We start from the raw sequence: 27785 nt of genomic DNA on the forward strand, positions 1-27785 counted from the left end.
CTAGTTCTTATAAAACTTTATTGTGATAAGAATTGTTAGTAATTATTATCCATCTTCAGGCAATGAAAAAACAAAAAAAACATTTTTTGCCCAGGCTTCCCATTGTCATATCAGTTATTGAAATCTCTCATTGCACACCTATGGTAGCTGTGCTAATTTATCTCAACTGTGAAGTAAAAAAATGAAAACTGTTATTATCAGTAACTTCGAAGAGTTAGCCAATTGAACCTCCAGCATTTGTAATTAAGATTATAGTTATTTTCTTAGAAAAGTGAAAATTCCGCTAGTAAACATTTTTAGCTTTTGAAACTTTTTTTTTGTTCATTAGTGTTTGGGGTTTATTTTGTTTTATTTTAGAAAAGGAATTGGAATTATAGTAAGTAGTTATAATTTTTTTAAAAATAGTAGAAAAAATTGTATTGGGGAAATAACTATTAAAAAATAAAAATATAAAAAAATACTGGTCATTGGAGTTCCCGTCGTGGCGCAGTGGTTAACGAATCCGACTAAGAACCATGAGGTTGCGGGTTCGATCCCTGCCCTTGCTCAGTGGGTTAACGATCCGGCGTTGCCGTGAGCTGTGGTGTAGGCTGCAGACGCGGCTCGGATCCCGCGTTGCTGTGGCTCTGGCGTAGGCTGGTGGCTACAGCTCCGATTGGACCCCTAGCCTGGGAACCTCCATGTGCCGCGGGAGCGGCCCAAGAGATAAAAAAAATAAATAAATAAAATAAAAAAAAAATAAAAAAATACTGGTCAAAGGAAAAAAAATTATTCACGAAAACCTTAAAAATGCTAATAATGTTCTTTGTGCCTTTCTAAATTTGTATTTCCATTTTTTCACACCAATAGTTCCTCCAATAAAGATGATTTTGGAACACATTTTGAAATATGGCTAGCTATAAATATATAAGAATATCTCATGTATGCACTAATATAGCATATGTCTACTCAGCACCTACTACATACCAAACATTATTATAAGATCTGGGAATAGATGAATGAGACAAACTTGGTTTTAAATTTTGGGGGAAAGACAAGCATTAGACTGGCACATACAACAATTCAAGTGTGCTGTGATAGAGGTGTTATAGGTGGTAATGCAGGGCAGGGCATTTAGCCTAGTCTGGAGGGGTGCATTCCCCAGTTGGTGAGGATATCAGGGTTTTCAAAGAATGTATCCAAGCAAAACCAATGAAACTAAGATAATCTTCTCAACAAATGGTGCTGGAACAACTGGACATCCACACGCACAAAAATAAATTCAGACGCAGACCTTATATTCTTCATGAAAATTCACTCGATGTGGCTCACAGACCTAAATGTAAAACAAAAAACTCTGACTCTCTTAGAAGATAACAAAGGAGAAAGTCTAGATTACCGTGTGTTTGGTCATGACTTTTCATTTATAACCTTTCATAACCAAAGGTATGATCTATGAAAGAAAGAATTAATGAGCTGAATTTCTTTAGAATAAAAAAACTTCTCTACAGAAGACATTATGAAGAGAATGAGAAGACAGCCAGAGACTGGGAGAAAATACTTATGAAAAGGTATATCTGATGAAGGACTATTCTTTAAAATATACAAAGGATTCTTAAAATTCCATGATAAGAAAACAAACAACCTGGTTAGAAAATGGACCAAAGACCTTAATAAACTTCTAACTGAAAAAGATATACAGATAGAAAATAAGTATAAGAAAAGACATTCCACATCATATATCATCAGGAAAAAGTAAATTAAAACAACGAGATACTATCACACACCTTTTAGAATGGCCAAAATCCAGGACATTGGCTACATGAAATGCTGGATAGGACGTGGAACAAGAACTCTTATTCATTGCTGGTAGGAATGCAGAATGGTATGGCCACTTTGGAAGACAGGTTGGCAGTTCTTTGTAAAAGTAAACAAATTCTTAGCACATGATACAGTAGTCGTACTCCTTGGCATCTCCCCAAAGGAGTTAGAAACTTATGTTCACACACAAACCTCCATATGGATGTTTATAGCCATTTTATTCATAATTTCCAAAACTTGCAGGCAACCAAAATGCCCTTTAGTGAGTGAATGGATAAATAAATACCCACTTATTTACGTGATGCATGCAGACAGTGGAATATTTATTAACCAGTGCCGAAAGGAGATGAGCTTTCAAGCCATGAAAAGGCATGGAGGAACTTTACTTTCATGTCACTAGATGGAAGAAGCCAATCTGAAAAGGCTACTGTGTGAGTCTAACTATATGACATTCTGGGAAAGGCAAAACTATGGACACAGTAAAAAAGATCAGTGGTTGCCAGGTATCAGGGGAAGGAGGGATAATCAGGCAGAGCATAGAAGATGTTTAGGGCAATAAATCGAATCTGCTCTGTATGATACTGTAATAGTGGATATATGCCATTTTACATTTGTCTAAACCCTTGTAATGTGCAACCCCAAGAGTGAATCCTAATGTAAATGATGCACTTTGGATGATACTGCTGTGCATTAAGGTAGATTCTCCTCATTTGTAACAAATGTAACCACTCTGATGGGGGATGGTGGTAATGGGGGAGGAGGATGAGTTGGGGGAGGAGAGCATCTGGGAAGTAACTGTATCTTCTGTTCATGTTTGCGCTTAATATTAGTCTATGAAAAAGAAAGCAGGAGGTCCCCTCCACCCTCCCAAAATATATCCAAATAGAATGCCTTCTTAGTCAGGAAGTGAGCGATGCCTTGGACATAGCTAGGTGAAAGAGAAAAAACAGAGGAATAAAATTCTGGGCTGCGGAATAGTGTCATGCGAAAGCCTGGAGGCAGAGAGAGTGCAGCGTGTGGCTGGAGAGTTCTTCTCCGTCAGCCAGCAGCTGTTTCAGTGCGTATTGTGTGCCAGCCAGAGAGGCAAGAGTCATGCCATGAAAGGGGTGTGTCAGCTGTGCTAAGAGTGCAGGGCTGCACTTGATAAGGTTTGGTGTAAACTGCAGTGGCAAATGGATTTCAGGGCCTGGCGACTGGACCAGAGATACTAGTCTGAAGTTTCAGTACTCTCGTGGAAGCGGAGGGTGTCCTAGACCAAATAATAGTGGCTACGAGGATGGAGGAAGTGGACAAAGTCAAAGTATCTTTTGGAAATTAAACCTGTAGAATTGCTGCTAGATTGGATGTTAAGAAGGAAAAGAAGGAATCAAAGGTAACTAATTTCTAGCTGCATGGTTTTATCGTATGAGTATCGCTTACTTAGCACAAGGCAGAAGGAAAGGCATGGCTTGGGTGTGAGATGCCTTTACTTTTGGTTACCAAAATTCTGTGAAATTTCCAAGTGGAAGTGTTAAGCTGGCATCTTAGAATTTGGGTGGCCAGCTCCAAAGAGACAAGTGGAATTGAGATTTAGATTCAGGAGTCCTCAGCTTGCATGCAATAAATGGGGCACGAGGATACAGAGGTGATGCCCACGGAGCGTGTGTAGAGTGAGTGGAGGACCCCCGGTCAGGCTCACTCCTCTTTCTGCCAGGAAATCTTTCCCCACACCTTCCCATCGTTCAGGCATCAGCTTCAGTGTCGCACTCTCAGAGAGGCTCCCCCGACCGTCTTACTGACTGTCACACTTCCGTTATAGGACTCTATTTTAGCATTTAATAACATCCTCTCAAAATATCACCTTTGTTTACACGTCTTCCCCACTAAAATGCCCTTCCCTTAAGAACTCCTGTCTTATTCGCTGGTTTATCCCGGGATCCTGGTATGATGCCCAGCACGTAGTTCACAATCACAAATATTTATGAAGGAATGAAGAAAAGAATGTTGAGCAGAATGTTTGAGGAGGAATGAATAGTCGACGAGAGGATTTTTAAGTCAGGATTAAAGGCACCGCTGGATTCAGTAACAAGATGGTCATGTTGATTTCACTTAGCCTTAGAGTGATGAATACCTGTGTGCGAAAGATGGCAGGTATAGACTGAGGCCCTGCTCTAATAGAGCTTTCAGTCCGGTGGGGGCAACAGCCGTAGATTAAGTAATTACTAATGTCATAAATGTGCCAAAAGGCAAGTAGAGGGTGGGGGCAGGTAATTGAGAGAGGTGACTTTGAGAAAGTGGGGATTTAGCTATTAACAGTAGCTAGGCTGTTTCCAGGTGAGGAGTCATGGGAGTTGAGTATGGCTAGTTCAGTACACACGGCTATAAGTTTGCCCAAGAAGGGGAAAGGGTGGTTACAGGAGGTGAATGGGGTTTTTAATTTGAGAGGGATTTAGGGATATCTTCTAAAAGGAAGTACTTGAATAATTTAAAATGCTGATGGAAAAAGCCAGTATGGTGGGAAAGAAAGAAGAAAAGTGTCTATTCAGTTAAAAGAGTAAAGTCTCAGAGTTCCCGTCATGGCTCAGTGGAAACGAATCCGACTAGGAACTATGAGGTTGCAGGTTTGATCCTGGGCCTCACTCAGTGGGTCAAGGATCAGGCATTGCTGTGAGCTGTGGTGTTGGTTGCAGACTGGGCTCAGAGCTGACATTGCTGTGGTGTAGCAATGGCAGAGTGTAGCTCCAAATGGCCCCTAGCCTGGAAACCTCTGTATGCCACAGGTGCTGCCCTAAAAAGCAAAAAAAAAAAAAAAAAAAAAAAGAGTGAAGTCTCTGAGAGGGATAAGACTGGGGGGCAGGGATTAGCCTTTTGTGGAAGAACATTGAGAAGAGATAAAGGCAATTAAATTGGTGACAGTATTCAGAGTATTTTAAATTTTGTTTTTGTTTTACAATGCCTTCAATTTTGTGTGTCACATGGCAGGTAGGGCCATTTTTGTAAGAATGAGGGAAATTTGGGGAGGTGAGTGTCATATTTGAGAAGAATAGAAAATACTGAAAATATCCATGGTAGAGAAATGGGGGAAAGAACTGACTAAGGAAACGTGGAGGACTTGCCAGGGTTTGGGGGGCCTGATTGGGGCTGCTGTCTTTGATATTCTAGTGTTTCTCTCCCCAGCCCACAACAAAAAAGAAGATGGGCATTGCTTTAAGACATTCGTTTCTCTTACTTGAGTGAAAAATAATCTCTTCCACTGAGCACCAACTCTCTCCACTTCTAATCTGTTTCAGGTGCTTTCCTCTGTTCGTATACCGCCTTCTATTTCCCCCTGGTTTGTACTTTCCATACCGCAGTGTTTGTAGTGCCTGTTTATTTTAGTATAGTTTTATGTCTGTTTCCATAATGCCTATGTAGCTTATGTATATTATTTGTACCAAGTTCAAATACTAGATCTCCTGTTGATAAACTGTTAGACTCTAGGCATATAACATAAGCTACCTCTGACATTGTTTCACATCTTGCCTAGTTTCTTGGAAGGTTGAAAGTAATAGATGACATATATTACAGTGATGGTAATATATAGACTCAAAAAAGTGGAAGGGTTTTTTGTTGTTGTTATTACATGTAATATATATTCAGAACTTTACTAACTCCTATGTTTAGTTTGGTCCATTTCCTTTCAATTTAGACCTTTCTCTTTCATAAGTTTGCTGGGAGTTTCAGATAAAAAAAATAGCGTAGTTAGATAGTATGTCGTTACATTAAAAACATATTACTCTGTTTATCTGGCTTCTGTTTGTTGATGCTAACTATATTCCGGGAACAAATTAGATTCTTTTCATGCATGCACTTTTATCCCATTTGTTTGGACATACATACAGCACTTTTCTTAACTTTTTCTAATGGTATAAAATGAAACATAAAAAAAATATTTTTTTCTTGGTTGTTAGTCTAATTTGTCCTTGTGGGAATGAAGATAAAAATCTTTAAGTGGAAATTGTTATAAATGTTTATCCTACTTAGCAGCTATACTCTTGAATATAATTCATCAATCATAGCTGGAGAAAGTAATTGTGCAGTTGTCTGCAATTAACAGGACAAAAACAGTTGATGAATGTGCAGCTGAATTAAAGTACTCCCTAGGACAGGCTGAAATTATAAACTAGATCATTTAAAGGAATCTAACAAAGGATCTTTGTAATTAAAACAAAGCAAGGTTAATGGGATGTAAAATTGCCTATAATAATCTTGGCAATAATAATTGGATTTTAAATTATTAAAATATGGATTGAACTATAAAAAAATAAGAAATACTTCTAAATTACAGTATTTGAGTGATCTTTTGAAATAAATTAATCATTTGCCTAAAATAAGCCTTTATTACTCTTTTGGAATCATATAGGATATAATTAGTGAATATTCATAACAAGCCAGAATGTATTCTTGTTTAGCACTGAATTTAACCTGTGATTCACAAGATTCCAGTCTTTTTATTTTGTTCTTTAAAATAGGGACAAATATAAACCTTGCGTTTCTTAGGTTTTGAAGCAGAGAAGCATATTGCATCCACGTGTAATTCTTTAGTGATTATATGGCCCAAACTTGAATATCCTCTTTAACAAATATTATTTAATATTTAAACCAATAAGTTTTGGTTTGCTTGAATTTGTTTCATGTCTTTGATTTGGCAAAAACTGCATGAAGCAGTTCCCTGGTGGCCCGGCCGTTAAGGATCTGGCATCATCACTGGTGTGGCTCTGGTCACTGCTGTTGCCAGCATGGATCCTTGTCCTGGAGACCACCACATGCCACAGGCGTGGCCTAAATTTTTTTTTAAATAAAAAGTAATTTTTAAAATAGTGTTAAAAAGACAGCAACTTCCAAAACTATAAGAAACTTTTTTTATTAGAGTTGAGGTTCTGATTTAATTTTTTTCTAATTTAATTTTAAACCAAGAAACCCTGGAAACTGCTGGAAAACAGAAGTTCTCTCTACAATTTTTCATGTAGTGCCTAATCTATACCTTTTTCTTACTACTTTATTATTCATTTTATTACATGTAGTAAATTGTTAAACACGCTGAATTTTGAAAACAAATGAGATAAAAAATATCTGTGCTTTTACAAAATTAATTGTATAGATCTTAAGATAGTATTGCTGTTACAGGCTTTTAACTGCAGACATTGGTGGTGAATAAAAAGTTATTTACATAAAACTAAAATAAACAAGTCCCATTTAATAAGAGCTAGATTTCAAGTAAAAGGAAATATATTTCAAAATTAGTCATCATAAATTTTATTTGAATTACATTTTTAACTATGCTTGAGATGTGTCTGCGTATGTGTATGTGTTGAAACTACTTTTTCTCTGAGAACAACTTTAAACATACCTTTCTTCTAGGCATGATTATTTTAACTTTGGTTAAGTAGTAGTTCATAAAACACTTAATAGTTGTTTGTATTTTTACAAAAGAGAGAGAAATGTACCCTGTTTTCTGGTATAATCTTTTATTGGTATAACCCTATTTTTTCTATAATTCTGTGTTGTATTTCCACCTGTTTCTTATTTCTCAATGACATAAAAGCATAAGGATTTTTTTGTTGTTATTCTTAGTTTTCTTACTGTAAGCAAATGTCAGTCGAGATTCAAATGATCCATGTCTTCATTAGAAAACTTTGATTTAGTTTTTATTCCATTTTGAAACAGCCAAGATCAATTGGCAACAGAGGAGACTAGAGTTGGCCTTTGCATTTGTGCCTCTGTTGTTTGGAGAACAGATATGGGGAGAAGTGAACTGACAAGTTACAGTGGACCTGACACTAACAAGAAGTTGTGTTGTGTGTGTGGTCAGTCCAACGATACGCTAAAGGTGAAAAGTCAATGGGATGAGCAAGCTAGGCAAGACAAGAGTACAGTCATGGCGGGGGTCAAAAGTTTTCCTCTAGGAAAGGTGCCCAGGGAACTGAAGCATTGATTATAGGCGGACTAGTTCCCATGTCGGTGAAGTGAGAACACCCAGACGAGTTATATCCCTCGGTTGCTGTGTACAGACCAACATGCGAGAAAACAGAATACTTATCTTGTAATATGACTGTTATAAAAAGTCACAGTCCAAGCTGGACAAGAACTAATGAAAAAGTTATTTTCTAATTACAAAAGGTGATGTAATACTTGTACAGTTATTCCTGAAGTTCTAGACATCTCTGTAACTATAATATGTACAGTAGAAGCCTGAATAAATACTATAAAATACTCACTAAATAGTTTTAGGAGTGATGCAAATAGCATATTACATCTGGTCTTCATCTTCAAGTAATTTTTAATTGATAAGTTAGGATTTACATGGAGAAAAAAATTAAACAGTCCAAAATGTCATAGATAGTTTATACCTCAGTGCAAAAAAAAAAAAAAAATGATATGAAAATTGCAGTGATTTTAGAAGAAATACCTGTTTCAGTGGACAGTAATGATTGGGAACAGCTTCTTTTAGGAGATAGGACCTAAGCAAATATAGGCACACTGTGTAGGATCAAAAAAAAACAACAACCCTAGCTTTTCGTGTGAAAATTAAGATTTAAAATACCTTTATGTTCCTTATTATCTAATAAAACAAATATGGATATAATTTTATTTTAAAAATTAAAATCTGTCTTTAAGCTTTATATTACTTAAATAGGGTTTTCCTGACTTTTAAGTAATGGACAGTAATTTACTTTATCATTAATGCTGTTAGGGTTTGTAACATTTATTTCTATATCAAAAGAGTATTGATCTTTTACATATTTTTAAAAAGCATTACTCATACTTAAGAATCAGAATTCAAAACAGACAGATCATTATTTCAAAGACTAGATTTTTTTCATTCCTAGAACAATATAAGAAAAATAATGGACTTCGCTTACTTGAGAGCAGATTGATGTTAAAAATATATATATATTTTTTCCAAGCATTTAAGGGAGAAATAATACGAATTACACTCAAATCTTTCATAAATAGAAAAGTAGGTAACACTTTGCTTCTCATTTTATGAGCCCTCATCACCCTCACAACACCAAAGATACTATAAGAAATGAAATTGCAGACCAGTATCCACCATAAACATAAGTGTAATAATAATCCTTAATAAAATTTGTCAAGTCAAATTCAGTGATATATGAAAAATAGTATGTCATGAGCAAGAGGTATTTATCCCAAGAATGCATGGTTGATTTAATAATCAAAAAAAAAAAAATCCATCGGTATAATATACCATGTCAGCAGACTGAAAATGAGAAAACACATATAGAGATTTATTATTCAATGTAGGGAAAGTATTTGAAAAATTCAACATCTATTCATGATAAAAACTCTCAGTAATCTAGAAATTAAACTCCCTCAATGTGACAAACGGTATCTATAAAAATATATATAGCTAACCCCCTACTTAAAGTTGAAAGAAGAAATGCTTACCTTCTAAATGAAAAACAAGTCAAAGACATTCTCAGACACCACTTATGCAGTTCCAGTCATAGCTCAGCAGAAACAACTCTCTTATCCATGAGGATGCGGGTTCGATCCCTGGTCTTGCTCAGTGGGTTAAGGATCAGGCATTGAAGTGAGCTTCAGTGTAGGTCACAGACGTGGCGTGGGTCTGACGTGGCTGTGGTATCAGCCAGCAGCTGCAGCTGTGGTGAGATCCCTCGCCTGGGAACCTCCATATGCCACAGGTGCGGCCCTAAAAAGACAAAATAAGGCATTCTCAGTCAGCACTTGTATTCAGCATTGGATGAGGTGTCTTGGCCAGTTAAGAAAGTAGAAATTATGACAGACATTCTAAGATGCCTGAAAAAAGGTATTAGAACTAATAGATGAATTTAGCAAAGTCACAGAATAGGAAGTCAGTATTTAAAAACCAATTATATATTTATGATATATTGAAAAATTGGAAATTTAAATAAAACCATTATGTTATGAAAAATATGAACTACTTAGAGATGTATTTAATAAAATAAGTGAAAGACTTGTACAATTAAAACTGCAGAATATTTCTGCAAAAAATTAAATATAAATAAGCAAATGGAGAAATATACTGTGTATGTGAATCAGAAGACCCAACATAGTTAAGGTATTACTTCTCCCCAAACTTATCTATAGACAGAAACCTAATCAGAATTCCAGCAGTCTTTTTTTTTTTTTTTTGGTAGAAATTAACAAGCTGACTTTTAAATTTCTGTGAAAATACGAAGGATTTACTATGGCTAAAGCAAGTTTAACAAGAACGGAGTTGGGGTTCCCATTGTGGGTCAGAAGTAACGAACCTGAACTACCATCCAAGAGGATGTGAACTTGATACCCGGCCCAGCTCAGTGGGTTAGGGATCTGATGTTGCTGTGAACTGTGGTATAGGTTGCAGACATGGCTTGGATCCTGCATTGCTGTGGCTGTGGCCAGCAGCTGTAGCTCTGATTCAACCCCTAGCTTGGGAACTTCCATATGCTGCACATGTGACCCAGATAAATAAATAAATAAATAGAACAGAAATGGAGGATTATTGTAAAGACAGGCAAATAAATCAATAGAAGAGATGAGAGACCTTACAACTCAATAATAAAAAGACAGGGAGTTCTCATGGTGGGTCAGCAGTTAATGAACCCAACTAGTATCCATGAGGACTCAGATTCAATCCCTGACCTCACTCAGTGGGTTAAGGATCCGGTGTTGCCCTGAGCTGCGGCGTAGGTGGAAGACGTGGCTTGGATCCCGCGTTGCCATGGCTGTGGTGCGGGCTGGCTGCTACAGCTCCAATTCGAACCTTAGCCTGCAACCTTCCCATATGCCATGGGTGTGGCCCCAAAAGATGATAATAATAATAATAATAATAATAAAAAGACAAACTACCCAATACAAATTAGGCAAATGATTTGAACATACACTGCACCCAAAAATATACAAATGGCCAGTCTGTACATGAAAAGATAATCCACATCATTTTTCTTGTGGAAAATTCAGTTTTAAATCAACAGTGAGATGGCATTATGCATCCAATAAAATGGGTATGATTCAATAAGTTGGCAATACTAAGCATTGGTGAGCAAGTGAAGCCACTGGAACACCTGTACATTGCTGGTGGGAGTACAAAACAGTACATCCCCTTTGTCCATATCTTAAAAGGTTAAGTATGCACTTGGCATTTGACCTAATAACTCCAAGCATAAATATTTTCATTAGACAACTGAAAAAATGGGTCCACATTAAGACCCATATGTGAATGTTCATAACAGCTTTATTCATAATTGCCAAAAACTGGAAATAACCCAAATGCCCATCAGCAGTTAAAGAGCTAAAATAGTTATTATTATTATTATTTTTATTATGTATCATTATATGGAATACTACTCAGCAATAAAGAGGTATGAGCTACTGGTAAAACACAACCTACATGGAACTTAAAAGTATTATTACCTGAAGCTAAAGAAGCCAGAGAGCAAAGACATACTGTGTGATTCCATTTATGTCACATTGTGAAGAAGACAAAATTATAGGGACAGAAAAGCTCCCTCGTTCCTGCAGGTGGCAGGTGGAAGGCACAAAGGAACATTTTCAGGTGCTAGAAATATTCTTATCTGTGCTAGAAGCAAGGTAAAATATGCATTTGTTAAAACTCATCAAACTGTGCCTTTTAAACGAGTTAATTTTATTATATGTACACGATATCTCAGTAAACCTGACTCTAAAATAAAAAGCCCTATGGCAGTGCTTCATTACTGATCAAGTCCTATAACTACCGGCAAGGCCTTTGCTTCTGTGCCCTTCCTTACCTCCTCACACTGAAGGAGGCACCCTGTGTTGACTGCTAAAGTACCCTCATGTCACACTTAGTATCTCCTTGTCACTTACCACCATACAGAAGACCTCAATAAAATATTGTGGAGTGAATGAAGGCCTAACTCTGACTCCCTTGCCTTTTCTCATGTCTGGAATGCCCCGTTAGAAGCCACATCAAACTGATTACGTTTCCCAGGCAAGTCAAACACAACTGCCTGTTTGTGCGACTTTGGGCAAGTTACTTAATCTCCCTAAGCCTTAGTTTCTTCATATGTATAATGGGGCTAATTGTGCTTATCCAAAAAGGTATCAAATGAGGTAAGAATTAAATGAAATGATACCTAAAAAGCATTTCACCTGCTAAGTAATCAGTTCTCAATGTTCCTGGCACAAAATAAGGATTCAAGAAATGAGCATTTGCTTTGATTAGTATTTATTTAAGTGGCTTTTGAGCTGAGTTTTGAAAGTTGTGGACAAAAGGAGGTCGAGGAAATTAGTGTACACGTTCCTTTAGGGGTACCAGTGAGTCTTCTGGGTTCTCAGTGTGTCACTCCTCCCTCTTCCTCTAGCCCATTATATTCAGAACACTCACACACACAGAGGTAGGAGGAAGTGATGAGAATGACCTGTTCAGAGGCTTCCTAGGGTATTACACCACTTACAAGTCACAACAGTGAAGATAAAAGCCATATGTTACTTGCTTTCTCCCTTCTTTTCCAAAAGAAATGTATTTCGGTTGCACTGTTATCTCATTCTTAGAATTTATACTAGCACATTCAACAATAAGAAATTATATTTTTAATCAGGGAAAAGCTCTTATTGCAACTTGTATTTATAGTATTTGCAACACTCTTTGGGGTGCTTTTCCTTTGGAAAAGAAACCATACCATTGAAGGAACACAAAAGAGATTAGGAAATTAACCAAAGAGACTGACCTGGAGCACGCATTTCTTTCTGGCATCACTGAATTATATATTATAATCGTTGGATTATATTTCTTCCTGGCATCATTGGATTCATGTCTCTGATCTTGAGCCAGTTTATCTCAACTCAAAATCTCTATTCCATCACTTTTCAGAGTTTTGTATCCCTATTGGCATTGGCTCTTCTTCTCCTGGACATTACAACTTTGGGCTATTTGCTTGGACTCCCAGAACTTAAGCCAGGAGCTTGATTATTTGGTCCAGGGTTAACCTAAGAGGAGAGAGTCCTCTGTGCAATATTTTTGAAACTATTGTCTTAACCATTTCTAGAACATGACATCAGTTTAATAGGTTGCCATCAGCATTTTCAAAACTAGATAATGGTAAATTATGGGGAAAACATTGCTTGGATACATTGCCTGTTGTTCAAGTAATTACTATTTGCTGAAATGTTTTTTGTATGGATGTATAGAATTATAAAGTGTATTTGCCATATTTTATTCTGAGGCATAGTTTGAAAGCCAATATTCCTATATACATTTTTTTCCCTACCCATCCATAGAGATTTTTAAGTCCGTAGTGTCTATTTTTCCATCTCCCCTTCCTTACCAACAGAAAGACTTGGGGTAGCTGGCTACATAGATCACCATTATGCCCCAGTTTTCCAATTTTTGTACTTTATAGGTCATAAAATTCAGTAAAATGAGTCATGATTTAAAAAATATTTATTAGTAATACAGTTCGTAACAAAATATGCCACTTTACAAATCTAGATTAAGAACATAAAAATTGCTTTGAAGCCCCAGGGAAGTCATAGCTAAATATTAAGATCTGCTCTCTTTTTTTCCTTCTGAAGAATATAAAATAGCCAATACATTTAAAAAAGTGAACTAACCTTTTTGGGGTGCTTAGTGTGTGTCAAGAACTTTATAAATATTCTCTCACTTGCTCCTCATAGCAACTCTATGAGGTAAGTGTTTTCAAAAGTCCTTAAAGAAAACGGACTTTTTGGGAATGCACAAAAGTTAGGGTCAGAGATACAGTTCTCAGCGACAGCATGGCATTTATTCTGCCACCTTCATCAGGTGAAGACTTGTTGGCACTAAATTGGCTTAAGAACATTTTCCAAAATAAAGAGGTTTTTTTTTTAATTTTTAAATTAAAAAAATAAAAGTATAAGTTTTCTCAGATTTTTTAATAGACTATTAAACAACTATAGCACAGGAAGAAATTGAACTTCTCTGATCAGCCAGTCTCTTCCTTGCAGTGTTACCAGAAACTCTGCGCCTTTCTATTAAGATTTTGGGGTCAGAGGAAGCGGCACTGAGATATTACATCTGCTCCTACTCTGTGTGGCCAGTTCACTTCCAATCAGAGTCTGTCTTCCTGACTAAATAAATCAGAACCTAAAAATCTAATCTAATAGTTTGAGCATGCACTATTTCTTCGAGTTTATAGGATATCTGAGACATCGCACCCCCATTTTCCAATCAGAGAACTAAAACTCAGACATGGGAAATTATTCGTCCATGTTTATAACTCTAATAAAAACCAGAACTCAAATATAAACTAGTTCTGCCTTCTGTCCCCCTCTTCATCGGGGTGATGGAAGACCAATTTGTCTGACCTCTCATATTACCTTTTCTACTGACATTCTTTTCTTTCAATCAATTACAAAAATTATTTATATTTAAAATTCAGGACCTCAGGTCAATGGCATGCAATTTAAATTATAGCAAACTTCATAAAATCAGATACTTTCTAGAAAATCAGAACTTGCCATGATGATATCTGTTTGATTTGAAATAGAATACTTTGTTTTGTCTCCTGCTTTCTTCTGTCCTGTATCCATGACAGCTCTATCTGTTTTAGGACCAGAAGGAATAGGATTGAACAAATTGTTTTCTTTTTGTACTTCCTTTGAAACATAAGCTTACAATAGAAAATGAAGACCACTTTATTTACTTCCTGTGTTGTACAGATACTGCAAGGAAGAAAATGTTCTGTAATAGACATTATCAAGTCATCTGGTGTTTTTATTTACCTCCTTTTCTGCATGCTAAATATAACAGAATTTTATAGCGTTAAACTACCTTATCATTAACATTCTATTTGTTCTTTGTCCCTCCTTCCCACATAAACTGCTCTTGTACTCATTGTCATTCTTCCAAATAGTCATATATTATTGATGAGTCCATATTTCATGACAAGTGCCATGCAAATCATGTTGGATACAGAGATGAATAGGCATCGTACCTTGTTTAACGAGCTTTACAGTCTAAGAGAGAGAGATGTTAAAAGAAAAAAAGAAAAAATCCTATAAGCTAATGTGATAAATATTAAAATGCCCAGAAAATTTGAGGGATTGGGAGAAGGTCTCTTAGCTGTATTGGGAGGAGAGAGTGGCAAGGGTTCCAGGAAGAAAAAATGGCACATATAGAAATCCTGAAATAGCGTGAGTCGTTAACAAAACTAGGAAGGTTTATTGTAGAACACAGAATAAGTATGCTAAAGAGGCAGTGGCTGAGTGGTTGACGAATCTGACTAGGAACCATGAGGCTGTGGGTTCGACCCCTGGCCTTGCTCAGTGGGTTAAGGATCTGGTGTTGCCGTGAGCTGTGGTGTGGGCCACAGACACAGCTCATATCCCGCGTTGCTGTGGCTCTGGTGTAGGCCGGAGGCTACAGCTCTGATTAGACCCCTAGCCTGGGAACCTCCATATTCCACGGGTACGTCCCTAGAAAAGATTAAAAAAAAAAAAAGTACACAGACATCTATATATAATGTTTGATTATTATCTTTTGTATTAAAAGTAGCCATTGAAGAAATTTAAGTGTAAATAACACTAATCGGAAAGTGAAAAATATATCAGAGGATGGGAGATTTGAGGGAGGGAGAAAAATGAGGAGGCTATAGTAATCAGATACGAGCTGGTTGAGGCTTGAATTAAAACAATTTTAAAGTAATGAACAAATAGATTAAAATATATTATGGAGGTAAAATTAGCAAGATTTGGTGATTAATTTAATGTAGAATGATCTTAAGTCACATTTCAACAGATTGTAAAGCCATATGGGTCACTCAGTAGTCTGAGCTTTTCACATGCTACAGAGAGTACACTCTTTGAGGCAACATGGATTTTACAAATGGTTGAGGCATTCTCCAGGGTCACCTTTCTCCCCTATACTTCATCAAGGTATAGGAATACCCTGGGGACATGTACCTAAAGCAGCAGTTCTATTGGGATTGGCCAATCTTTAGCCAGGAATTAAATATTTAGAACATAACCTAAAACTGTCATGCCAAGCCAAGATCCTTAAGAGACTGACATGGTTCCAGTGGGCTCTCCTTGATATCAAAGGAAGTAAAAGCAAATGTTTATCCAAGTTAGGTCTGTTAGCCTACCAGTGATTAAAACCAGAACTTAGTTAACAATCAAAAAGCACTAAGCATGCAGAGTTCCTGTTGTGTCTCAGTGGAAACAAACCCAACTAGTATCCATGAGGCTGTGGGTTCAATCCCTAGCCTTGCTCAGTGGGTTAAGGATCTGGTGTTGATATGAGCTGGGTGCAGTTCTCAGACACGGCTTGAATCTGGCATTTCTTGTGGCTGTGTGTAGGCTGACAGCTATAGCTCTGATTCAACCCTTCGTCCAGGAACTTCCATATGCCATGGGTCCATGCCTTAAAAAAAAAAAAAAAAAATACCAAGTATATGAGAATGAAAGTTATGGAGTATGAGAATCAACAAGGAAATTTAGATTCCCCTACGACTGCCAAGATTGGCAAGACTAGAACTGTGAAATATAGGAAATAAAATAGCACAAAATGGAATGAATAAAAAGAGATCATCAAAATGAACAGAAAGATTTGAAAAATTGAAAATTAGAGAATTTAAAAATACTATTTGGAAAAACTCCATGTATTAATGATTCATCACATTAGAGAGAAGGGAAATTAGTGACTTGGACCATATATTTTGAAAGTTTTACCCAGAATGCAGAAAGAGAAAGAAGTAAAAAATGGAAGTGATGGTAAGAGATATACGGGTAGAATAACAAAGTTTAATTTACAAATCATCAGAATCGAAAGAGCAAAAAATACAGAGTAGGTGAGATGAAACATTTTGAAAGATGATGGTTGTGAATTTTTAAGAATTTTAAGAATTTTAAAGATTGAAAACATGAATATAGTGATAAGGGAATCACGGTGTATATCAAGTCAGATAAATAAAAAGAAGCTCATGCTAGATACATGGTACTGAAACTGGTCAGCGCCAAAAATAAAGAAGTAAAAGCACTCAGGAAGAAAGAACTGATCATCTACCTAAAGGGCAAAATTAGAATAAAAGTGACAAAGAAAGCTAGAAGAAAATGATGTAATGCTTTCAATGAATTAAAAAAGAATAATTCTCAATAATTGTATATGCAGCAAAAATATTTTCAAAAATTATGAGAAGTGGGAGTTCCCTTTGTGGCTCAGTGGAAATAAATCCGACTAGTATCCATGAGGATGCAGGTTCGATCCCTGGCCTCGCTCAGTGGTCTGGGATCCGGCATTGCCAGGAGCTGTGATGTAGGTCGCAGACATGGCTCAGATCCTGTGTTGCTGTGGCTGTAGCATAGGCCGGCAGTTGCAGTCCTAATTTGACCCCTAGTCTGGGAAATTCCTTGTGCCATTTGTGCAGCCCTAAAACAAACAAATTTGAGTAATGATGGTTGAGTAATTTTATGACATTTTCATTACTCCAGTCCCATCCTTTGCTCCCCAATTCAATGGAAGCCATAAAAAAAATAGCATGAGTAACAAGTGCTATACCAGAGGAAGAAAAATGGACCTCATTTGTACAGAATTTTAATCACTTATTTGTTCTGCTCTGTCTGGTAGACTCTTAGAAGAATGGCTTAAAAGATTTGTCTTATTTTGCCTAAATTGGAACTGACCTAGTTGGGACATGCTCTTTCCTGAGAGCATTTTTTGAAAACATGTATAGGTGAATGTCTTAGGTTACCACTGCCTGAGTTAATCACTGGCAGTTGAGGCAAATAGTAGATAAACCAAAAAGCTTGGGAAGAACAGATGAAGAGCGAGATATACACAAGGACTTCAAAAAGCTCTGACATGCTCCTGGAACCTAAAGGTCCATGTACAAGCTTAATGTTGTGTCCATGGTCTGGAAAGACCGGAAAAGACCCTAAACTTTCACCTTCTGCTGACACTGAGACTCCGTGGAAGCAGGAAGTAAATGCAAAGGTAGAGTTGGAACCTGTGTGGCTGAATATTCAGGTCCAAACACACAGCTCCTTGAGAAAATCTGGGAGTTCTTTTTGGATCCAGGCGTTTGTGGAAATCTCTGTCTAATCAATAGATACCACTAAGGTAATGAAACAGATACTTTAGTGATCACACATGACAAGGAATACAGACTTAGCAAGATTAGTTTAGAAAAGTCATTTCAGCGTAGAGGCAACAAACAACAACAGAAAGTGAATACTAGGGAGAGGAAAAAAATCAGATATCAAAAGCTGCCATATTGTAATATTAAAAATGTTGCATTTTCAACAAAAAGAAATACAAAGCATATAGAGAAACGAAGTATGAACTGTACAAGGAAAAAAATTAAATCAACAGAAACTATACTTGAGGCAGTATAGATAGTAGACTTTCTAGACAAAGACATTAACTACTTAAAATGGGTTCCATAGAGTTCCCTTCGTGGCTCAATGGGTCCAACTCAGTCTCCTCCAGGATGCGGGTTCAATCCCTGTCCTCACTCAGTGGGTTGAGGATCCGGCATAGGTCACAAATGCAGTTTGGATCTGGCATGCTGTGGCTAAGGTGTAGGCTGGCAGCTGCAACTCCTATTCAACCCCTAGACTGGGAACTTAAAAGAAGGTGTGGCCCTTAAAAGAAAAAATAAAAGTTCCATAAGTTAAAGGAAACATATTTAAAGAAATAAAGGAACACATAAGAATAATCTTTAACCAAATTTAGAATATAAATGAAAATCGAAATTATAAAAAGGAACTATATATAAATTTTATAGTTGAAAAGTTCTTTTTAAAAGAAGAAAGATTTCAGATCAGTAGCCTTCTACCTTGAGAAACTAGAAAGACAAAACTAATTATAAAGCAACCTGCAGAAGGAAATCATAAAGATGACAGTTTTCATAGAGAATAGAAAAATAAAGATCAGTGAAATGAAAAGTTGGTTCTTCAATAAGATCAACAAAATTTCACAAAACTTTAGCTAAAATAACTAAGAAATGTAAAAGAAGACCCCCCCAATAATAAATCAGGAATGAAAGTGGGAACAGTATTACCAATCTTTCAAAAGGAAAAATAGATTATAAGGAAGATTATAAATGATTGTGTGCCACCAAATTAGGTAACCTAGATGAAATGGAAAACAAACAAACAAACAAAAAAAAAAAGCCTAGAAATATAAGCCATGCTAAAAGATTCAGTAAATCAAGAAAACTTATGATAACAACAAAAACAATAAAATTTTAATAAGCAGATAAGAGAGTTCCCTTGTGGCACAGTGGGTTAAGAATCCTGCTTTGTCACTGCTGTGGCCCAGGTTTTGATCCCTGGCCTAGGAACTTCCACATGACTAGCGCATGGCCAAAAAAGGAAAAAAAAAAAAAAGTAGATAAAAAGATAAACTCCAAATGGATTAAAGACCTAGATATAAGACCAGACACTATAAAACTCTTAGAGAAAAACATAGGCCAATCTCCAACATAAACAACAGCAACATCTTCTCAGATCCACCTCTTAGAGTAATGACAGTAAAAACAAAAATAAACAAATGGGACCTAATTAAACTTAAAAGTTTCTGCACAGCAAAGGAAACTCTAAAAACGAAAAGACAACCCACAGAATGGGAGAAAATCTTTGCAAATGAATCGACTGACAAGGGATTAATCTCCAAAATTTATGAACACCTTCTGCAGCTCAATACCAAAAAAACAAACAACCCCATCAAAAAATGGGCAGAAGATCTAAACAGACAGTTCTCCAAAGAAGACATACAGATGGCCAAAAAAACACATGAAAAGATGTTCAACATCACTCGTTATTAGAGAAATGCAAATCAAAACCACGATGAGGTACCACCTTACACCAGCCAGAATGGCCATCATCCAAAAGTCTACAAACACTAAGTGCTGGAGAGGGTGTGGAGAAAAAGGAACCCTAGTACACTGTTGGTGGGATTGTAAATTGGTGCAACCACTGTGGAAAACAGTATGGAGATTCCTCAGAAAACTAAACATAGAACTACCATTTGACTCCGCAGTCCCACTCCTGGGCATCTATCCAGAGAAAATCATGTACTCCGATGTTCATTGCAGCACTCTTTGCAATAGCCAGGACATGGAAACAACCTAAATGTCCATGGACAGAGGAGTGGATCCAGAAGAGGTGGTACATATACACAATGGAGTATTCCCCAGACATTAAAATGAACGAAATACCGGAATTTTTAGCAACAAGTATAGACCTAGAAATTATCATGCTAAGTGAAGTCAGCCATACAATGAGACACCAACATCAAATGCTTTCACTGACATGTGGAATCTGAAAAAAGGACAGACTGAACTTCTTTCAGAACAGATACTGACTCACAGACTTAGAAAAACTTGTGGTTTCCAAAGGAGAGAGTATGGGAGGTGGGGAGATGCGCTGGGGTTGTGGGACAGAAATCCTATAAAATTGGATTGTGATGGTCATTGTACAACTATAAAGGTAATAAATTCATTGAGTAATAAAAAATTAAATTTAAAAAGAAAGCTCAACATCACTAATCACCATAGAAATGCAAATAAAAACCACAATGAGGAATCCCTGTCTTGGCTCAGCAGAAATGAGTCTGACTAGCATCCGTGAGGACACAGGTTTGATCCCTGACCTCACTCAGTGGGTTAAGGATCTGGCATTGCTGTGAGCTGTGGTGTAGGTAGCAGATGTGGCTCGGATCTGATATTGCTGTGGCTGTGGTATAGGCCAGCGGCTATAGTTCCAATTCAAACCCTAGCCTGGGAACCTCCATATGCCGTGGGTTTGGCCCTAAGTAGACAAAAGACAAAACAAAACAAAACAAACTGCACAATGAAATACCACTTTACACCCCTTAGGATGGGTACTATAAAAAAAAAATTTCAGACAAACAAAAAAGCAAAATAACAGCTGTTTGTGACGATGTGGAGAAACTGGAAGCCTTGTGTACAATGGGTAGGATTATAATGTGGTGCAGCCACTATTGAAAAGAGTATAGCAGTTCCTCAAAAAATTAAAAATAAAATTACCATAAGATCCAGAAATTCCATTTCTGGTTATATGCAAGGACTCGAAGAGATATCTATATACCCATTTATTTGCAAGAGCCAAAAGTTCGAAGCAAACTAAGTGTCCACTGACACAGATGAAGGATAAACATAATGTGATGCATATATAAGTTATTATATGTATAATAGTAGTTTACTGTGATATATACAATAAACTATTTAACCTTAAAGGAAAGGAGATTCTGACGCATGCTACATTAATGAACCTTGAGGACATTATGCTAAATGAAATAAGCTACAGGCCAGTCTCCTGTAGTTATATAAATGTAGTTATGTAAATCCTATCAAAATATCAACCAATTCCAATCTAGCCCTGTGTAAAAATATACTATATTTGTGGAAATAGGGTCTGGGGGAGGAACATGAGGGAGAGTTAACCAAGGAACAAAAAAAGTTGTTTACCATCTGTCATAAAGTCATGTATCTTAGTGAAAATCCTTACACTCAACTCAGTGGGTACAAACGCATCAAATAAGATTCAGCATTCATGATTTTTTAAAAAATATTCTTAGCAAAGCAGTAATAAAAGGATTTTCTCAATTTGAAAAGGATATGGAAACCTGCTAACTTGTTTATAAAACTGATAAACAAGCAAATCCGAACAAGATATATATATATATATGTATACACACATACACACATACACCTATATGTAGACAGATGTGAGGAAAACTGTGTTAAAGATGCAGGAGAATGATACACAATGCAACAGAGTGACTAATAAATATGTGTGTGTGAGTGTGTGTACATGCATGTACATTTTTTTTTTTTTTTTGGCTTTTTGGCTTTTTGCTATTTCTTTGGGCCGACCCCATGGCATATGGAGGTTCCCAGGCTAGGGGTTGAATCGGAGCTGTAGCCGCCAGCCTACGCCAGAGCCACAGCAAGGCAGGATCCGAGCCGTGTCTGCAACCTACACCACAGCTCACGGCAACGCCGGATCGTTAACCCACTGAGCAAGGGCAGGGATCAAACCTGCAACCTCATGGTTCCTAGTCGGATTCATTAACCACTGCGCCACGATGGGAACTCCCATGCATGTACATTTTGATGTGTATATTATACCAAATATATTTCCAATCAAATAAATATATATTTAAATAAATACAGTATTTTTTAATAAAGAAAACATTTAAGTAAATGAGTTTAGGACAGTGAAGACATTTCTGCAGATCTCTCAAAACCTGAGTAAAACAGGAGTTCCCTTCGTGGCGCAGTGGTTAATGAATCCGACTAGGAACCATGAGGTTGCAGGTTTGATCCCTGCCCTTGCTCAGTGGGTTAAGGATCCGGCGTTGCCGTGAGCTGTGGTGTAGGTTGCAGACGCGGCTCAGATCCCGTGTTGCTGTGGCTCTGGCATAGGCCTGTGGCTACAGCTCCAATTTGACCCCTAGCCTGGGAACCTCCATATGCCGTGGGAGCGGCCCAAGAAATAGCAAAAAGACAAAAAAAAAAAAAAAAAACCTGAGTAAAACAAACTGTCTGTGAAAAAGAAATCCGGGGCCTGTCTTCAACGACATTTGGTTTTGTGAGTTTCCTCAGAGGTCCAGATGTAGGAGTGAGGAGGGAGACCCACGTCTTCACCTAGGATTGCGTATTTCCTGAGCAATTGCATCTGGAACATCAGGAATTGAGGGATGGTGCTGGCAAGAGAATGATTAAAACGTGGAATCGTGAGATCTGAACATGGTGGGAAAGGAAATAAATCTGAGCAGTGGATGAAGGACTAAGAGAACCTAGAGGGATGGAAGAAATGGAAACTGGAGGATGTTGAGTTTATATTTGCCTGGGGCCAGGGAGGGACAGCTGAAGGGAAGAGAGAAGTAAGGGTAGGAGTTTGTGACCAGAGAGTAGATTGTTAGGACTTAAAAGATTTAAGAAGTGAAGTTGATTTAGGGCCAGTAGAGAGATTTCCTGAAGTGAGACAGAGTTGAAGATTCTGAAGGAACCTTCGATTTAGGTATTTTTGTTCCCCTTAAACAGGTCAAGGGATTGCGAGGTACTGTGGTAGACGGTTTCCACGTGACTAAAGAGGTCACCCAGGATAACACTGAGAGAAGGATAAGATGATGCCTGGAAATAAAACATCAAACATTGGTTGATATATAAGAGTCGGAGCTAGGAGGACAGACTTTCAGATAATTGATATAATTTCTCTGGTGTTTGAGGCATGAGTCTCTCCACCCTCACCCCCTCCTCCAAAACCATGCCCTTGGCTTTGCCAATCCTAAGAATAGTACCTATTAACCAGCCAGACCCTGAGTCTTTTCCTTCTGGATGTCGTCCTGTTAATCTATTTAAATTTTGCAATTTGCACTAATTTGCACATATTAGATTTCTTCCTGGCTTTCTTCAGCCTTCATGCACTAGACAGTCATTGAATGAAATACTCTAGTATCTCACAGCTCTTTCCTCTTTTGAAGCCTATCTGTAAAGTATAAACCAATGATGTCATCCAAGTTAACATTTGGAATTTAAGTTATGGTCTTTCTTTAACTTTTATTTTTCCAGCCCCTTCTCTGTGTGATGGTTTGCCCTCCAATATTATTCACAGAGTGTTTGAGACTTTTTTCCAAAAACTGTGCTTTCCAGCAGATTTCCTTAACCATTGTATTCTTTTTTTTTTTTTTTTTTTGGTCTTTTTGCCATTTCTTGGGCCACTCCCGTGGCATATGGAGGTTCCCAGGCTAGGGGTCGAATCGGAGCTGTAGCCACCGGCCTACGCCAGAGCCACAGCAACGCAGGATCCAAGCCGCGTCTGCGACCTACACCACAGCTCACGGCACTGCCGGATCCTTAACCCACTGATCAAGGCCAGGGATCGAACCCGCAACCTCATGGTTCCTAGTCAGATTTGTTAACCACTGCGCCACGACGGGAACTCCCTGTACTCTTTAAATAATTTTTCTTGTTAACATTCATGCTCAAAACTACACAATATTCCCTTCGGAATGTACCTGTGCCCCTCTTACGTGATTGAAGAGAGTACTGCTATGTGTTTCTAAGTCATCTCTCCACCCACCCTGCTGCTGTGCAGGGTTTTTGTGGTGCCTCTGTCATACTGCCAGGAAGTTCCCACTGGCCCGAGAGTAACAGTCATAATTTACCCCAAATCTCATCATGGAGCAACAAAATCTACATCAGACCAGACATGGATTTTGGAAAGGTTTCTACTGAGAGCTATTGTGAGTTCACTGCTGCTCAGAACTTATTTCAAGGTAGTTGCACCTTAGAATTAAGAAACTTAGCATTTAAGTGAATTTTAAATGTCATTTAGTCCTATTGTATTAATAAAGAATCCAGTCTATAGATTTCCTAATATACGGTTATCCAGCCTTTGTATGAAAATTGACTTCTGAAACGGTGAATTCTGTTGTTTGCACCATTTTAAAAGTGTCAAAAATCCTTGGTGTTTATTGCATTAAATAACTTTATTGAGTTAACTGAATCATTTCTTCACAAGACACTATATTTAAGAGGTATTGCCATGACAATGCTGGATCCTTAACCCTCTGTGCCACAAGGGAACTCCCCATGGCATATTTCTTTATTTCAAATGTCGGTGAATTCTATTTAAACTATATTAATTGTATAAGGTAGCTTTATCTAATATTTATGCGTAATTAATATTTGCAATACTGAAATTTGATTATTGAAAAAAGTTGAATTAAACAAAGCTATTAAGAATAATAATTCCAAAGGTATTTCTTTTTTTAGATTACTGTGCCATGCTATGAAGGACCATATCGTTCGTGTTGCAAATGAAGCTGAGTTTATTTTGAACAGACAAAGAGCTGAGGATGTACATAAACATGCAGAATTTGAGGTAAGGTTTTGGGAGTGAAATAAATTCTGCTTTTCTGTTATAAGTCAGTTGTCACCAAAGGTAACTTTATATAAGGTGTTTTTAAGAGGAGAATTTCACTGAAGACATTTCAGGTGTTTTTAAAGCTTTAGAAAATGTCAAACACACAGAGCACTTATTTCTTCTTACCTCATTTGCAAAAGACTCCTTCTGCCCTGTGCCTAACCACATGATAGACTGAAGTTGTTTTCACTTACTCCTAAAGGCACATACAGTTTTATAATGTAATTATCTTAGGCGTTTCTAAGCATAATTTGCATACTGTTAGATATGAGTATAACAGTAGTTGTATGAAGAAACACTTTGCCATTCAGCAACTTATTATTTATTAATGTATCCCTCTTTAAAGTGGCCAAAAATCATTTTTGTTCATAATTCATTTTTATAATTGATATTTTATTGACAAATGAAGCAAGGCTATCATATATATGTATATATATAGAGAGAGAGCTCTGTATGTGTATATTTAGAAATATAATAGTTTAAAAATCCTCATAAGTACAAATTAACTATTATTTGAGTAAAGAACAAATTAACTGTTATTTCTACTTCATATACAAAAACTGAAGGGTGCTGAAGTACTATATATTGCATACTAATAGTTTTTGTAATTAAGAATATTATTTTTATACTTCTAGCATGTCAATCATTGTTTGACATTATCTGTACTACCCTAATTCAATAAAATTGTTTTCCAGAAGTATTTAAATGACCTGGTGTTTGGCTTAGATTGGACTTCCGTGGCCTTGAAAATAACAAATGACTCCACCAATTTATTGTCCTGATGCACCATGCGAACAAGTGTGGTGTGGCAGGCAGCCAGAGCCCAGGGTTTTGGTTTTGATGAGGTTTTTATCTCAGTATAGCAGCTCTCTTAGCCATGCAAGCTGCTGTCCTAGGTCTGGTGATCTCTGACCTACTAGCTGAAAAGCATGAGACAGAGAAATGGCTGCTGTTGCTTTCATACCCATAACCTCCTCTTCTTTTGTCAGATGGGACAGCACGCACTTGTCATGTGGGGTTACAACAACCTTATTTGGGGGGAAAAAAGCAGCAAATGTTTTAAACTTTGATAAAAGTATATCAACAATTAAGTGTTTGTCAAAGTGAAATTTTGAATCACTTCAACCATAAACAAACATTGGATATTTTAACACTGGGTGTCATGCTGTAATTTGAATGATAAGAAAAGATTGAGTCGTCTGTTCTTTGAATAATATGTTTAGGCATAAGATATGTGAGAACTCTAGATAAAATGAGAATAATTCAATTAACTTTCAACTTCTGTTAGTAAATAAGATTTGGAATATTAATTGATTCCCTGCAGAATCAGTTTTGAGTAGAGCATATTTCTACTAAGAAAATCAAGATTTTTGTGGGGATATAAGCAGACTAATATTTGTCATGTAAGAATATTTAAAGTAGATTTTCAAGCAGCTAGACATTAGTTACAAGCTCTAACATATATTTAACCAAGGCGGTGTTAACCTTTTTTCATTATTGTCCCCCTAAAATTTTAAGGCAGTTATCCTCTTTATCCGCCCCTTACCTTACCGACAATATGCTGCATATCTCTTTGTGTACTGTGTATGCATCTGTGCTTTATGTATTAAAAGGGTAAGTTTCTTCACACACCCCTAATACCAGTTTTCACCCCCTTGGGATGAGATCACTCCTGTTGAGGCTGCGTGGCTAAGGAAGGGAGGTATAGAGGCTCTGAAGGGGACGTGAAGACAGCGTTTTTAGATTATGTACACATGCATGAAATACTAATGTCAACCTAATTCTGAGAGTGTTAGCATGGTCACTTTGTAAATGTGCATTGTTTGTTAACCCAAATATTTCTATTTGTTCTTTTTAGGTTAAAGCTATACTAATAAATGCATTGATGTGTGTGTGTGTGTGTGTGTGTGTGTGTGTAGTTGACCAAACATTTATCACTTTTAAATTATTAAAGTTTTTTTAAAAATCATAGTAACATTTTATACTAGGACTTTTTGAGGAATTTCTAGATCTCTCATGTAAGCCTATAATTAAATGGAAAGTATATTTAATTTGAGATGGGGACTTCACAGTTAAGGTTTTTTTTAGTTAACCATGGTAATTGTTAAGGAAGAAAAATGAAAATTTAATTTTACTCTCCAATGAGCTAATGAAATATTAACCTCATTATGGAGGCAGATCATTGTACTAATTGGTGATTCCCTGTACAAAAAGATAAATTGGAAAATGAATTAATCCTTCTTAGATTACTAAAAGGTTATTTCTCTGGAAGAGATGACTTGTGATCATAGTCTGTATCAATAGATAGATGGGAGGCATATGTTCAGATACCTTTCATGAAAGATTTTTTACTTTGTAATAATGAATGTGAACTCATATGTATTTCTTTAGATGTACAAAATTTTTTTCATAGTTGTATGACTCATATTACATACATGACATTAAAATTTGCAGTCACTCCACCCTATGCAAAAATTATTATGCAAAAAACCTTAGAATTAAAGAAATGTTCATCTTCATGTTTGTGTTTGTATTGAACCTTTCAGAAAAACAATTAGATTGATTATCTATGTTGCTAATACCAATGAGCTTGCTTACAGATAACTGCCATGACAACTGATCATTAGGGAAGATAAGATTAAGATAGTCATTATCAGGAGAAACTTTAACATATTATAGAAAACCTGTCTTATCCCTTCATTTTACAAGTCTAAAACTGAATGCCATGAAAAAAAATAGAATTTGCATATAGTGTGAAATTAAACCCAGATCTGAATTCCTAAACTATTGCTTTGTCTTCTGTATCACATTCCTGCTTCTGAAATGGAACACCATAAATTAAGTGCTGAGTTTTTTGTCTATATATAGTTATCAGGAACATAACTTTTATTTTAAGTGTGATATATACTATATAGGTTAAAAATAATACATAGATTTACATTTTTAATAAAACATTTTGTTTCTAGAATGCTTATTTTTGGAATATGTTAAAATTAGAACTTCAGAATTGGAAGCAACCTTCAAAGTCATTAATTCCTTAATAATAATACTTAGCATTCAAG

The 27785-nt window shown here is 36.7% G+C and overlaps 1 protein-coding gene and 1 long non-coding RNA gene across 22 annotated transcripts in view; one reads left to right on the forward strand and one right to left on the reverse strand.

The window, feature by feature from the left end:
• NBEA (neurobeachin) overlaps nucleotides 1-27785 on the forward strand; it is a 644629-nt gene that overhangs the window by 313691 nt on the left and 303153 nt on the right. For all 21 annotated transcript variants that reach the window (XR_014819172.1, XR_014819171.1, XM_021065197.2 and 18 more), the window contains one exon: nucleotides 24573-24681. Coding sequence is in view for 19 of the 21 variants with exons in the window: in XM_021065197.2 (XP_020920856.2) it covers nucleotides 24573-24681 (109 nt within the window). In the remaining 2 variants the exon portion in view is untranslated. The remainder of the gene's footprint in view (nucleotides 1-24572; nucleotides 24682-27785) is intronic.
• On the reverse strand, nucleotides 338-4603 carry LOC146398524 (uncharacterized). The gene is made up of 2 exons (XR_014819329.1): nucleotides 751-4603; nucleotides 338-460 (listed from the first exon to the last, which is right to left on the reverse strand). It is a non-coding gene; the product is annotated as an uncharacterized LOC146398524 (long non-coding RNA).

Source organism: Sus scrofa, chromosome 11 (genome assembly GCF_054392235.1).
Source record: "Sus scrofa isolate SSC_HxYL_T2T_F1_AM1 chromosome 11, Sscrofa_HxYL_maternal_Yorkshire_Landrace_v2.0, whole genome shotgun sequence".
Lineage (NCBI taxonomy): Eukaryota > Metazoa > Chordata > Mammalia > Artiodactyla > Suidae > Sus > Sus scrofa.